This window comes from Anomaloglossus baeobatrachus, chromosome 9, assembly GCF_048569485.1.
Source record: "Anomaloglossus baeobatrachus isolate aAnoBae1 chromosome 9, aAnoBae1.hap1, whole genome shotgun sequence".
Classification (NCBI taxonomy): Eukaryota; Metazoa; Chordata; class Amphibia; order Anura; family Aromobatidae; genus Anomaloglossus; species Anomaloglossus baeobatrachus.
Genome location: NC_134361.1, coordinates 89,951,330 through 89,966,471, shown reverse-complemented (window position 1 = coordinate 89,966,471; position 15,142 = coordinate 89,951,330). Strand labels below are relative to the sequence as shown.

Here is a 15,142-nt window from a genome sequence, read left to right as displayed (position 1 = left end):
CGGCTCTTCCCGATTTGCCCTGGTGCGTTGGCAAATCTGGGTAATAAGGAGTTATTGGCAGCCCATAGCTGCCACTAAATCCTAGATTAATCATGTCAGGCGTCTCCCCGAGATTCCTTCCATGATTAATCTGTAAGTGACAGTAAATAAACACACACACCCGAAAAAATCCTTTATTAGAAATAAAAAACACAAACATATACCCTCGTTCACCACTTTAATAAGCCCGAAAAAGCCCTCCATGTCTGGCGTAATCCACGGTGCTGAAGACACCGCCGCTCCTGTCACCTCCACGAAGCAACTGAAGACAGCCGCGCGATCAGCTGAGCTGTCACTGAGGTTACCTGCTGTCACTGGATACAGCGGTGGCTGCCGGTAACCTCAGTGACAGCTCAGCTGATCGCGCTATTCCCTTCATTAGCTGCGTGGAGCTGACAGGAGCGGATGCGTCTTCTGCAGCTCCGGTCACCTCCATGCAGCAGAGCTGGATGCGACGCTGGAGGTCCGTGGATTACGCCAGACATGGAGGGCTTTTTCGGGCTTATTAAAGTGGTGAACGAGGGTATATGTTTGTGTTTTTTATTTCTAATAAAGGATTTTTTCGGGTGTGTGTGTTTATTTACTGTCACTTACAGATTAATCATGGAAGGTATCTCAGGGAGACGCCTGACATGATTAATCTAGGATTTAGTGGTAGCTATGGGCTGCCATTAACTCCCTATTACCTCGATTTGCCAACGCACCAGGGTAAATCGGGAAGAGCCGGGTACAGTCCCAGAACTGTCGCATCTAATGTATGCGGCAATTCTGGGCGGCTGCTGACTGATATTGTTAGGCTGGGGGGCTCCCCATAACGTGGAGCTCCCCATCCTGAGAATACCAGCCTTCAGCCGTATGGCTTTATCTGGCTGGTATTAAAATTGGGGGGGACCGCACGCCGTTTTTTTTAATTATTTATTTCACTGCACAGTATAGCCCCGCCCACCGGCTGCTGTGATTGGTTGCAGTGAGACACCTGTCACTCAGCGTGGAGGCGTGTCTCACTGCAACCAATCATAGGCACCTGTGGGCGGGGAAAGCAGGGAATACGAGATTGTTTAATGAGCGGCCGGCTTTTTCAAAATAGTAAAAGCCGCCGCAGCAGTGTGAACACCGTGCAGCGCAGCGCAGCGCCGGTGATCGGGGATCGGTGAGTATATGAGAGAGGGCTGCTCACTTCAGTCACTCAGGAGTTTAGCGGTCACCGGTGAGCCCTTCACAGACAGAGCCGCAGCATGACAATGAGGTGAAGTTCACCCGAGTTCATTCTGATTGTGCGGCTCTGTCTGTGTCTGCTGTCATCTGCCATTAAGCTCTGCTGCATGGCTGTCTGTGTCTGTTGTCAGCGGCCATGTAGCAGCGCTGAATGGCAGATGACATAGTAAAAAATACGCATTACACACGCATTACACACGCATTACACACGCTAGTAAAATCATTAATTTATTCAGAAAAAGCATCGCACTTGCGTTGCACTCAGACCTAACGTGAACTAAACTCAGCCGAGTTTTTTTCAGCCCAGTCGGACCGATTTTACTCGCATAGATGTGTTTCCACCCTAACAGATGATTACTAGACATGTGAACACAGCCTAAAGCGGGCTTTACACGCTGTGACATCGCTAGCCGATGCTAGCGATGGTGAGCGTGATAGCACCCGCCCCTATCGTTATGCCGATATTTGGTGATCGCTGTCACAGTGAACATTATCGCTACGGCTGCGTCACACGCACTTACCTGGTCGGCGTCGTCGCTGTGACTGCCGAACAACCCCTCCCTCAAGGGGGAGGGACGTTTGGCATCACAGCGACGTCACTGCGACGTCACTAAGCGGCCAGCTAATCAAAGCGGAGGGGCGGAGATGAGCGGGACGAACATCCCGCCCACCTCCTTCCTTCCTCATTGCTGGCGTGTGGCAGGTAAGGAGAGGTTCCTCGTTCCTGCGGCATCACACGTAGCGATCTGTGCTGCCGCAGGGACGAGGATCAACTTCGCCCACGCGACAGCAGCGATTTTTGAGAATGGACCCCCATGTCAACGATGAGCGATTTTGGACGTTTTTGCAACGATCCAAAATCGCTCCTAGGAGTCACACACAACGAGATCGCTCAAGCGGCCGGATGTGCGTCACAAAATCCGTGACCCCAACGAGATCGCTGTAGCGATCTCGTAGCGTGTAAATCCCGCTTGAGAGCACCTTCTTCTTCTGCCCAATTTAACTCCTGCAGCGCTGTTGAGCTGTAAGCACTTCATGTGCTGCTATCTGTTGCTCATTATGGCACCATGTTTCAGTGATAGCCCCAACATAAAGCACTGCTTCTAGTAAAAAGTACTCCATAATGTGGCACGTCATAATGAGTGTCACAATTTGTTTAGGAGATGTGACTGGGGAAGTCTCCAGATGCCTCCATATAACTGGAGAAACATAAGGGTACAGTAAAAGCCATATAAAAGTTTGTGGGGTGCCCTATTGTATCCGCGACCAATTTGCAAGTTGTATAGACTCGTATTATAGTTATGAGTTTGTATTTATGAGACCGTGTATCGCTGCACCATGCTTCATCAAGTGCTCTATACACAGAGCTAAACTAAAAGCAATAGATAATATCTGAAAATGGAAATATAAAGAATTTACAAATTAAAATCATATAAAGAGCATGAAAAAGTCTGAATATCCTAGTTGCTGATTCAATTTATCATTAACTGTACATTTCGAAAAAATATGATTATTGCAGACATATGTGCAGATGTGTGTCTTAGACACTTTCTGGTATATGTCTACCCTATGGAAGATTATGTGTTACAGAATAGGCCTTGATGATTACCAGCATAGTCGGTGATCATAAATGGAATAGAGTATGACAGTGACAATTGTGAATAGAATATGACAGTAACACAATGCAATTTACTTACATGTAAGAACAGTTGGTGACACGTAATTTTTTTTATCAGTAAAGCTTGTGGCAGTTCTTATTTGCTACCACACATGAACATAGAAAAGATGAGCTGCAAAGAGTGCTATCTTGAAAAAACACCATAAATAAAAAAATATTTCTAATGTAATTTTTACAGCTACATCTTATGTATCAAGGTATGTGCCCACAATGAGTGTTATATGCATTTTTGGGAGCGCAGCGTGAGCCGGGAGTGACTGCTGCTCAAAGTCTATACAGCCGCAATTTGAGGCTCCATAGCCTTTGATTTAGGTAAATCGAGGAACGTTGTGGGAATCGCTCGAGTACATTGGACCTAGGAACTTTGCTTTCTAATAAACTGATGAATGAAGGACAGTTTATTGGTTTTTCTCTTTTTGTCTTTCAGGTTTCTATTGTGGACTATATTGGATTCCCTGCACTATGTCAGAATCCCTGTACTACGACAGACTTGTATAGTTTTTTTTTTTACTTAAATGTTAAACCAGGATTTGGGGGAAGTGTTTTTCAAATAAACTATTTTTGTGTGCATATGTGTGTTTCTTTTTACTTAATGGGTAGGTAATGGGGGTGTCTGATAGACACCTCTCCATTACTAACAAAAGGGCTTGATGCCAACTGACCCTACACAGCCTACATCAACCCCAACTACCATTACCCTGATTACCACCGCACCAGGGCAATCAGAAAAGCTGAGGTGAAGAGCCAGAATTGGTGCATTTTATGTGATGCGTTACTTCTGGGGCGGCTGTGGGCTGCTATTTTTAGGCTGGGAAGGACCCAATAACCATGGACCTTCCCAGTCTGATAATATTGGCTCCCAGCTATCTGCTTTCCCTTTGCAGGTTATCAAAAATATGGGGGACCCCAAGTGTTTTTTTTTTTTAAATTATTTATTAGGTAAAAAAAAATCTAAACACCCTTTAATGCCACATGAAAGGAACTAAAAGGGGCAATATGTAGAGGGGTTGTAATATTATAACAGTCATCATAGGAATGTACCCATACAATTGAGCATTCGATAAACCCTACAAAATAATATGGTACTTGAATTATGGCTTTTAGTGACTGAAGTTCAGATGTAAAGCTTTCCAAATTTGAGATGCCCAGGAGTCGTGCATGTTTTCTGCTGGCCAAGTGTGGGACAATACATTTCAGAAGAGCACTGCGATATCTGTCTATCTATATGGATCTGTTGGGTGTACTGATTTCTTGCCAGCTAGATTGCTGTTAGCAAATATTTTAAAGAACTTGCTATTACACAATTTCCAGAAGTCATATACAATCCGCTTCTCATCCCTATCACTGGAATCAGATCATCCATTGGATACAACTGGTCTATAAAAGGTCGGCTTTAGTGATGTCATTATCAAGAAGTCAACTGATTTTTAACTGTGTTTGTAAAAACAATCAACTTTGCAATTTGTTGTTAATAATCAACAGTTTTTCCACGAACAATGATTGTTTACTGGTCTTTGCCCTGGTGACCAGCCACTACTGCTATCTATCAATGGTAGCTGACATCCTAAGCAAGGAGTGCAGAACGTAAAACTTCTCTCCAGGAGAGGTTGTGAGTTCTGCTCTGAAGTTGGCGGATCATTGAATCCAGCAAGCTTCAAGTGCAATAAACATCCGATGCTGGTGGGGCGAAGCTACCTTTGTTTCCTGCAATGTAGGGAACATAGTCTGGGCAATGATGCCAATAATTTCAAACTGTCAATTAATCAGGACCCCCTCTCTTGGCATGCGGCAAGCTGGGAGGCAGATGAGTGGTGTGCTCCTGTTCAATAAGGTGTATTTAGCTACATAGTTAGCTTTACCCAAGCTGCTTCTATCAGTTCACAAATCATAAAAGTATTTTTTTAGTAAACTATAAATGCAAAATGTCACAAATTGTATCCAGCGCAATTTGCAGAAAAATTGTTGGATGAAGAAGTTGAATTGATGGATACATCTGCTATGGGACAGTTCATTGTGGAATCCTGGCAGTGGTCATAGAGTAGGGGTAGACTTAACTTTGGAGGATAATACTTGCTTAAAACGTCTTTTCAGATCTTGCATGTTGGGAGACCTTGGGCGCACGAGATGGAGTCCTCTTCGTTTTTCTCCATTACAACTGAAAATCATCTTACCAACCTCTTGGCACAGCTGGTAGAAGGCACCATACACCCCTTCATAATTTTCTCTGGCAGATACTTCAGCATATGTGCCAGTCAGTTCATTGGCAAGTTGGATCCCTTCATCAGATTCTACCTGCCGGGCCCTCAGGAGATCGGCTTTATTTCCTACTAAAAGCAGCGGGATTTTGGTGTTTGGGTGGATTTTCCGTAAGTGCTGATATAAGGGTCTAATCACACGGTAGCTATTGTTGTCTGTGATTGAAAACACAAGAACAAAGCCATCTGCCCAGTAAATAGATCGGTTGATTTGCTCCTGGCAACAAATACTGTCTGCTTCTTCCTGTGAAAACAAAAGGGATACACATTTAGCAAATTAGGAGACAAGCACTATCCTCCATACGCAATGTGTGGTTGCTCACTTTGCTTTGTTGGCCCTGGGCCCTCTTTTCGTGACTATGCAAGAGAAATAGCCAGCTCAGCTAGGAAGCATGTGCACGGATTTGACATGGCATCGTTGATTGCAAACAAGGGAAAAACAACATGTGGCGCCACTGAGGCTTTGATTGCCACAGGGTATTGCATCTCACTTAAGGTGCAGTACTCATCCCAGGTAAGGAAGAGGTTAATCGCTGGTGTTTCTCACATTGACAAACCACACACAGTTAGGTGCTTTCCTATTGGGATTGGCCTAGGGTGGACAGTGGGCTGGCCATCACGAGGCATGGGACTTTCTCGGTCACTAAAACAACTACCTGGGGGGTGGGCAGTGGCACCACTTGGGGAAAAGGAAGTAGCATCTCCACACTTGGGCAGTTACCCCTGGGCACAACTTGGGGTGAAGAGCACAGTCTGGACCTCGGTCCAGGCATCACCTTACACTTCTGGGAGTACTACAAGACCCATGGTTTGGAGCAGGCAGCTCAGCCTCGGCTCTTTACAGCTACAGGGGATTCCAGGGTCTGTGGAGAGTGCAGGAAACACCCACAACCCGTTCCATCTTCCATACACGGGATTGGAGGGACCCCAACCAGAAAGGACACACAGTGGGAACACCGATGGTGACCTCCGAATTATTCGGGATCGGCTGAGGCCCATCACGGCAGAAACCGGTGCTCCGGGGGCGGCTAACAGACAGTGAGTAAAGACCTTGAACCACAACCACTGTGTCAGCTTGTCCTTGCTTGCGCTGTCTCCGCGCGCTTCGGCGCCAACGGCCTCTACTACCACAATCATCCTCCCCTGGGGCCTGGCTCTACCTGTGGGGAGCTGAACCATCCAAAATGCGACACCATCCACCCCAGAGGACAGCACCCGCAGCGGCGGCTAATCCCTGGCCGCACACAACAGGTGGCGTCACGAGACAACTACTCCCAACATCCTCAACCCCTTCATCCTCATCATCCCACTATCCATCCCTTCGTGGACACCTTGGGGTCACGAAACCGGGCTGGACCACCTGTGAGATCCCCTGACTAGAGATGAGCGAACCGGCCGTGGTTCGGCTCGAGTCGGTTTGCCGAACGGAGGTCTCGTTTGAGTTCGGTTCGGCAAACCGGTTCGGCGAACCACTCGAACCGCATAGGAAGCAATGGGAGGCAATCACAAACACATAAAAACACCTAGAAAACACCCTCAAAGGTGTCCAAAAGGTGACAAACAACTCACAACACAACACAAACACATGGGAAAGTGACAAGAACAAATTCTCATGCGAAAACAAAACAGCGTTACAAGGAAAAAAGGATGAGACACAGATATAGGCATGGCATGCCCTTCTAAAATCATGTAAAACATTGCAAGGTTACTCCAAGCGGAGTCTCCCTTTTGTCCAAAAATTGGGCCACACACACACCCACCCCTTCAGTAGCAACACTTGTGCCACAGTTGTACACTTCACAGCTAGATTTGTATCAAGCACATTCAAAAATATGCCATCCTTAACTGTCTCCAGGATGACACTGGGGTAGGTAGCAAAGTCTTTGCTGATCCCAGATCTGTTCATCTTGGCTCCTTTTAAAAAACACAGCAAGCAAGGGTTACTCGCTTTTTTCCAAAAATTGGGCCACACACACACCCACCCCTTCAGTGGCAGCACTTGTGCCCCAGTTGTACACTTCACAGGTAGATTTGCATCAAGCACATTCAAAAATACGCCATACTTAACCGTCCCCAGGATGGCACCGGGGTAGGTAACAAAATCTTTGCTGGAACATGACTTGTTCATCTTGGCTCCTTTTTAAAAACACAGCAAGCAAGGGTTACTCCAAGCAGAGTCTCCCTTTTTTCCAAAAATTGGGCCCCACAGACACCCCATCAGTGGCAGCACTTGTGCCCTAGTTGTACACTTCACAGCTAGATTTGCATCAAGCACATTCCAAGTCCACAAGCATTTACGGTACTCTCCCCAGGATGACAGAGGTTGTAAATTCCTGGTGGATCCATGACTTGTTCATTTTGATGAACGTTAGTCTGTCCACATTGTCACTGGACAGACGCATGCGCTTATCTGTCAGCACACACCCAGCAGCACTGAAGACACGTTCAGAGACAACGCTGGCAGCTGGACACTACAAAATCTCCAAGGCGTAAGTGGAGAGCTCTGGCCATTTTTCAAGATTTGAAGCCCAAAATGAGCAAGGCTCCATTTGCAAAGTCATGGCATTGATGTTCATTTGGAGATACTCCTGTATCATCCTCTCCAGCCATTGACTATGTGTCAGACTTGTTGTCTCTGGTGGCCTTGCAAAGGATGGTCTAAAATAATTATGAATAGATTCAATAAAATCGTTGTTACCAGCACCAGATTCGGTGCTGCTGGTACGGGTAAGACTGTTGAAGATGATGAGACCGTCCCATGTTTGTCAAGTTACAACTGGGAGATTCACTCCCTGCACCACGGTTGTTTGGTGGAAAAGCCGAGCTAAGATCGAGTAACAGCTTTTGCTGATACTCCTGCATACGTGCGTCACTTTCTATGGCTGGAATTATGTCACAAAATTTGGACTTGTACTGGGGATATAATAGTGTGGCAAGCCAGTAGTCATCATCACTTCTAATTTTGACAATACGAGGGTCATGTTGGAGGTATTGCAGCAAGAAGGCGCTCATGTGTCTTGCGCAGCCATGCAGACCAAGTCCACGCTGTGTTTGTGGCATAGAGGTGCTAACCGTTCTTTCTTCCTCTGACATCTCCCCCCAACCTCTTTCAACTGAAAGTTGACCAAGGTCTCCCTCATCCGCTGAGTCTTCCATTTTCATAGACAGTTCGTCCTCCATTTCTTCATGTTCTCCTGCACCTTCCTCAACATTTCGCCTGCTACCATGCGCCCTTGTTGATCCCTGTCCTCCATGGTCCCATGCCTGCCGCATTGGTGATGATGAACGTCTGGACCTTGGTGATGTTGTTGTCTATTGCGCATATGAATCCTCCTGTAGTTCCTCCCCTTCCTGTTGTCCCACCCCCTGACTCCGAATAGTGTTTAGTGTGTGCTCCAGCATGTAAATGACTGGAAATGTCATGCTGATAATGGCATTGTCAGCGCTTAACATATTCGTCACCATGTCGAAACTGTGCAGAAGGGTGCATAGGTCCTTGATCTGAGACCACTCCATCAGGGTGATCTGCCCCACCTCTGCATCTCGTTGGCCCAGGCTATACGTCATGACGTATTGCACCAGGGCTCGACGGTGCTGCCACAGTCGCTGTAACATGTGGAGAGTCGAATTCCAGCGTGTCGGCACATCGCATTTCAGGCAATGAACCGGCAGGCCGAAAGACTTCTGGAGCGATGCAAGTCGCTCAGCAGCGGTGGTTGAACGGCAGAAGTGCGCAGACACTTTTCGTGCCCTGTTCAGAAGGCCATCTAGGCCGGGATAGTGTGTTAAAAATTGCTGGACAACAAGGTTCAACACGTGAGCCATACAAGGCACGTGTGTCACAATTGCCCAGGCGAAGGGCCGCACCCAGGTTTGCAGCATTGTTGCACACGGCCTTACCAGGCTGCAGGTTGAGTGGAGACAACCATTTACCAAACTCAGTCTCCAGAGCTGCCCACAACTCAGCCGCTGTGTGACTCTTATTTCCAAGACATTTCAAGCTAAAGACCGCCTGATGTCGTTGCGCTCTGCTGCCAGCATAGTAATGAGGGGTGCGTAATTCCTTCTGCGCAGTTAGAACGCTGGTGGCCTGACCAGGCAGGCTTGGGGCGGAGGTGGAGAACCCAGACGAGGTGGAGGAGGCAGAAGCAGTGGCGGAACTTGGACAGACAGAGGATTGACACACAAGTCGTGGGGATGGCAAGACTTGTGCAGCAGACTCTTCACCATCTATCACCATAGTTACCCAGTGCCCAGTCAGCGACATGTAACGTCCCTGTCCATGCTTACTGGTCCAAGTATCGGTGGTGAAATGCACCCGTTCACACACAGTTTCTCAAGGAAGCGGTGATGTTGTGTGCGACATGGTGGGGTAGCGCAGGCACACCTTTCTTAGAGAAGTAGTGGCGACTGGGCATCTGGTACTGGGGCACAGCGACAGACATAAGGTCTCTAAAATCCTGTGTGTCCACCAGGCGGAAAGGCAGCATTTCGGTAGCCAAGAGCTTACAGAGGGATAAAGTCAACCTCTTAGCTTTGTCATGGGTCGCAGGAAATGGCCTTTTATTTGTCCACATCTGAGGGACAGAGATCTAGCTGCTGTGTGTAGACGGTGTTGAGTAGGGTGTCCCTGGAAAAATGCAGGTTTGTGAGGAAAGTGCAGGCGTAGACATGATGTTGCCTTCATCCAATGTTGGTGCTATCGATGTCTGAGAGAGCTGTACACACGCACTTGTTTCCCCTTCCAAACCAACTGATGACCTACCAAGCAAACTGCCTGTTGCGGTTACAGCGGTGGAAGTTGTGCGTGGAAAACCAGGTATGACAGCTGTTCCCACAGTCCTAGAAGATGAAGAGCGCGTGCATGCACTGGAAGGGGCAGGCGGTGGATGGTTTGCTCCGCTAGGCCGCATTGCAGCATGGTGAGCTTCCCACTGGGACATATGATATCTATTCATGTGACGATTCATGGAAGAAGTTGTCAAACTGCTGAGGTTTTGCCCTCTACTAACAGAATCACGACAAATTTTACATATCACATGATTTGGGCGATCTTTTGCTATGTCAAAAAAGGACCAGGCTAGGCAAGGCTTACAGGGCATGCGACCTGCTGATCCACCCCGACTAGTGCTCAGAGGCAGAGTGGTGGCTGAGGGTGCAGTTGTAGACATGCTACCAGTACTCCTACTCTGTCCAGGAAGGCGCAAGGTAACTTCGTCGTCAGTTGCATCCTCCTCCACCACCTCTGTTCACCTCCTCGAGTGCCTGACTGTGGGTTGACAGTAGCTGGGATCTAGAACTTCCTCATGAACTGTTGTGTTTGCACTCCCCTCACCCTCAGACCGAGCCTTTTCTTGCCCTGTCCGAATATTTAAGTTGTCATCCCAATCTGGTATCTGCGTTTCATCGTCATCAGTATGTTCCTCATTGTCTATAACAACAGGTGTTTCAGTTTCTGAATAAGGGTCAACATTATGCTCAGAAACTTGGTCCTCACGGCCTGAAGCAGAGTCACAAAGGTTCTGGGCATCACTGCAGACCATTTCCTGGTCTGTACTCACTGTAGCTTGGGAGCAGACCTCTGATTCCCAGGCTATAGTGTGACTGAATAGCTCTGCAGACTCAGCCATCTCAGTTCCACCATACTGTGCAGGGCAGATGAAGACTTGAGAGCTGGGAGAAAGCAAGCGTGATTGGGATGACAACTCAGAGGACTAGTGTTTTTTGGATGCGGTAGTTGAGGTGGCGGAGAGGGCACTTGTTGGACCACTTGAGATCCATTCAAGCATTTTATTTTTTTGGCCATCATCTACCTTTGTTCCAGTTGTTCGTGTCCGTAAAAAAGGGAGCACATCGGATTGTCCACGGTAAGTAGTAGACATCTTACTTTTGCTGGAAGATGGTCTATCTTCAGCAGATGTTAATGGAGCTTTTCCACCTTCCCCACGGACAAACCCTTTTTTTCCTTTTCCAACACGCCTCTTACCCTTTCCACCAGCATCTGTCATTTTGCCACTCATTTTGATTGCGACAAGATTGTGCACTTAAAATGTGGTAGTAAAAATTGATAGGTGGTGTAGATTGCAGCGGTGGTCTAGCTTTATTAACAGCAGAATAAACAACAATAACTATCCCTGACAATGCAACTATGGCCCTTAAACTGGCAGCATAGTTTGCTATTAGAATGCCATAGTAACAATGAGTTTCAGTGTGCAATGCAGAGGTGCCGCAAATATCTTTGCACCAGTGGGACAATAATGAAGTCCAACAGCCACTTTTAGGATGCCACCAAGTTTCCTCAGTGTTTGCTAGTATAATGGCTTAGTAACAATGAGTTTGAGTGTGCAATGCAGTGGTGCTGCAAATATCTTTGCACCAGTGGGACAATAATGAAGTCCAACAGCCACTTTTAGGATGCCACCAAGTTTCCTCAGTGTTTGCTAGTATAATGGCTTAGTAACAATGAGTTTGAGTGTGCAATGCAGTGGTGCTGCAAATATCTTTGCACCAGTGGGACAATAATGAAGTCCAACAGCCACTTTTAGGATGCCACTAAGTTTACTCAGTGTTTGCTAGTATAATAGCTTAGTAAAAGTGAGTTTGAGTGTGCAATGCAGTGGTGCTGCAAATAGCTTTGCACCAGTGGGACAATAATGAAGTACAACAGCCACTTTTAGGATGCCACTAAGTTTCCTCAGTGTTTGCTAGTATAATGGCTTAGTTACAATGAGCTTGAGTGCGCAAAGGGCAGGAGGGTACAGTGGCAGGGTTGTGGGTCTGGGTAGAGGAAAGGAAGCCTCACTTTTTATCCCTCCTAATGGGGAAATGCAGCGAGGAAATCCCTGACCTTAGCTACACAGACGCTGTTATCTTCTGTAGCTGTTAAAATCTGTTTCCACGGACCTGACTGTCACCTATGGCTCTGAGCCTGCTGTAATTAGCCCTTAGAAGGGCTAAAAGAAACTTCTATCTCTATTCTGTATAGCTCTGTGTGTAGAGCATACACAGCAGTATCGGAGACAGGAGCTACGCCAGCGGTGACTGACACCCAGACGCAGAAGGCAGATAATGGCAGCGTCCTGACGGGCAGATATCCGTTTTTATAATGCAGGAACATGTGACATGGACATCCTATCACACATGCCGTTGCTTCTCTGGCTAAAAGTCCACTTAGCTGTGTGTGTGTCTGGGATTGGCTGACATGCTGGCCCGCCCCACTACACGCGCGCGCTTAGGGAAGGAAGACAAGGAAAAAAAAAAAATGGCGATCGCCATTATTCCAGCAGCAGTGATCTGAATGCGCAGTCCACGCACACTAAACGCTGAAATTTCATAATAGTGTGAGTCACAGAGTGACTTACAGTATTACAGCGGAAAGCCAGCTAGTAATTAGCTCGGCTTTTTGCTGCTAGAACCGTTCTTGAACGTAACTAGAACTATTGAGCTTTAGCAAAAAGCTCGAGTTCTAGTTCGATTTAGAACAGCCCCCAAAATCACTCGAACCGCGAACTGGAGAACCACGAACCACGCTCAACTCTACCCCTGACCCTCACCGGCCTGGTGACGAGTATTCCCAAGGCCCAGTGGAGTGCTTCACATCCAGCACTCCTTGTGGTATCCGGTAAAATTGTAGAAAAAACTTCTTTATGCAAAATTCATTTAAAATCCAGAATCAAGGACCGGAGAATGTGCAATGACTCGTTTTGAGCACGCAGTGTGCTCTTAATCAGTCTTTTGGTGACGACCATGTTTTTTCAACTATCTCAAAGGAAAAAACTTTTTCCAGTCCCATTTCTAAATATAATATCCTTTCTGTCTTAAAGGAAACATTATTTTCCTGCAGCCACAGTGGTAATTTACACTAAATACTACTTTGACCACTTCCCAATATGGCGATTTTCTGTTTTGTTTTTTCTGTGCATTTTCGTTTTTTCCTACCCTTCTACCGAGAGCCATAATCTTTTTTTTTTTCTATTCACATGGACATATGAGGACTTGTATTTTTTGGGATGAGTTGTATGTTTCAATGGCAACATTCATTTTACAAATCAATGTACTGAAAAAAGATTCCAAGAGCAGTTAAATTGCACCAAAACACTTTCTCTGTTTGTTTTTTTCTTCTGTTTTTATGGCTTTTGTTTATTAATTTTACGTTTTGATGATTATACTTTTACAGACGTCGCAATATCAGATATGTTCATTTTTTAATTTGTATTATTTCTATATTTAATGGTCAACTAAATGGTTAATTTAAAATCAGAGCAATAAAAAAGGAAAAAACATCAGGCACTCACCAGTTGCTGCTTGTGCAAGTTTTGTTGTTTTATTCGTGCAGGTTACAAGTGCATGGAGTGGAGGGGAGGGAGTGGACGCTACACACGTCCAAAGACGACGGCGGCCGTTTCGCACCTGTCTGGTGCTTCAGCTGGGACCAGCTGAAGCACCAGACAGGTGCGAAACGGCCGTCCCTCCCCTCCACTCCATGCACTTGTAACCTGCACGAATAAAACAACAAAACTTGCACAAGCAGCAACTGGTGAGTGCCTGATGTTTTTTCCTTTTTTATTGCTCTGATGTTCACATGTTTGTTCACATCAATGGCACCGCAGAGCATGTGCACCTTTTTCGGCCCAGTATAGGATGTTCTGAAGGTTTTTTGGTGTTGGGGCAGTGCCCTGAACTTTTCTCCTTTTTCGCATGAATAGGTTAATTTAAAATGTTTACTTTTTCTGTTTTTAAAAAAATGTTAATTTCTCTATCTTTTATTTACCCTATAGGACTAAAATCACTGTTTCCTATGAAAGACAGCCACAGGCTAGTGTCCACAAGAGTAATGAAATGACAGGCATAGAGGTCTATAATAGCCACTCAGATTTCCAAAAAGGAATATATAATAGGGGTTGCTGTCCCAAGTTACATTTTTCATTATTTCTTCATACACTTAGCCTTTATGGGCTAAGAGATATGTGGCGGTACTGCAATCCTTACCCAGGGTGCAGGGCCTACCCCCCATGGTTCCAGGTTCCTAATAACCGGTGTCACACCATCAGCACTACAAATCCCAAACACACCTCACATCATGACCTGTCAGACACACCAGTGGGTTGGTTAAGCTGAAATAGGGCCACCCACCTAGGGGTCAGGCAGACTGGTTGGAAGGAGGAAGTGAAGAGCAGTTCAGTAGTAGCCCTCAAAGAGTGAGGAGCTCGGAGTTATAGCTCCCGGGGAGTGAGACCTTGGTTGAGTCGCAGACAGTGGTCCGGAACCACAGGAGTCGGGGACCGGCGGCAACAACATTGGAAAAGGTGAGACGGATATAGTCTAGGAGGACTGTCTGCATCAAAACCCCAAAAGAACTGACCACAGGAGCAGGTTCAGCCGTCCTGATAATTAACCTGGGAGGGAGAGTATCTTCACGAACTTCCCTAAGAGCTCAGAGATTGAAGGCATCAGCACAACGCGGGGGATAGGGCTCTCCAGTAAAATAACTCAACTGAAATCCCAAGTGCCAGCCATCAAGAGCACAGCTGCCCTACACACAGATAGCAGGGCTAGCAGGGTAGCTTCATGCCAAGGGCCCACAACAGACAACTAAAATTGTGCATGGAGGCAGGGTCCGGACTATCAAGTGACACCGATGGGAGCGGACACATGGACGGGCTCCCCTGTAGTGACTGTGATGCACAGAGACTTTGGTTTATCTTTAGTGTGAGCGTCTGCTATGTAATCCTCATCCAGCACCACGACTACCTACAGTGAGTACTCTGTTCCCCTGCACCCTGCGCTCCCAAATATTCACCAATACCCCCAGAGTCCGGGGCCTTCCCTACCTGTGGAGGGACTCACAGCTTGCTGCCCCACACCATCTGCCCCGGTACTCCGTCCAGCAGCGGCGGTACTCTCATTACCGCAACCCACAGGTGGCGTCACGAACTTCTCCGCTGTATATATCCCC

At 46.8% G+C, this 15,142-nt stretch overlaps 1 protein-coding gene across 1 annotated transcript in view; it reads right to left on the bottom strand.

Annotated features, from left to right (window-relative positions):
* Positions 1-4,014: 4,014 nt before the first annotated feature.
* Positions 4,015-15,142, bottom strand: part of LOC142250508 (ras-like protein family member 11A-like) — a 91,571-nt gene continuing 80,443 nt past the window's right edge. The window contains exon 4 of the mRNA XM_075322693.1: positions 4,015-5,431. Coding sequence (XP_075178808.1) covers positions 4,964-5,431 — 468 coding nt within the window. The 3' untranslated portion in view covers positions 4,015-4,963. The remainder of the gene's footprint in view (positions 5,432-15,142) is intronic.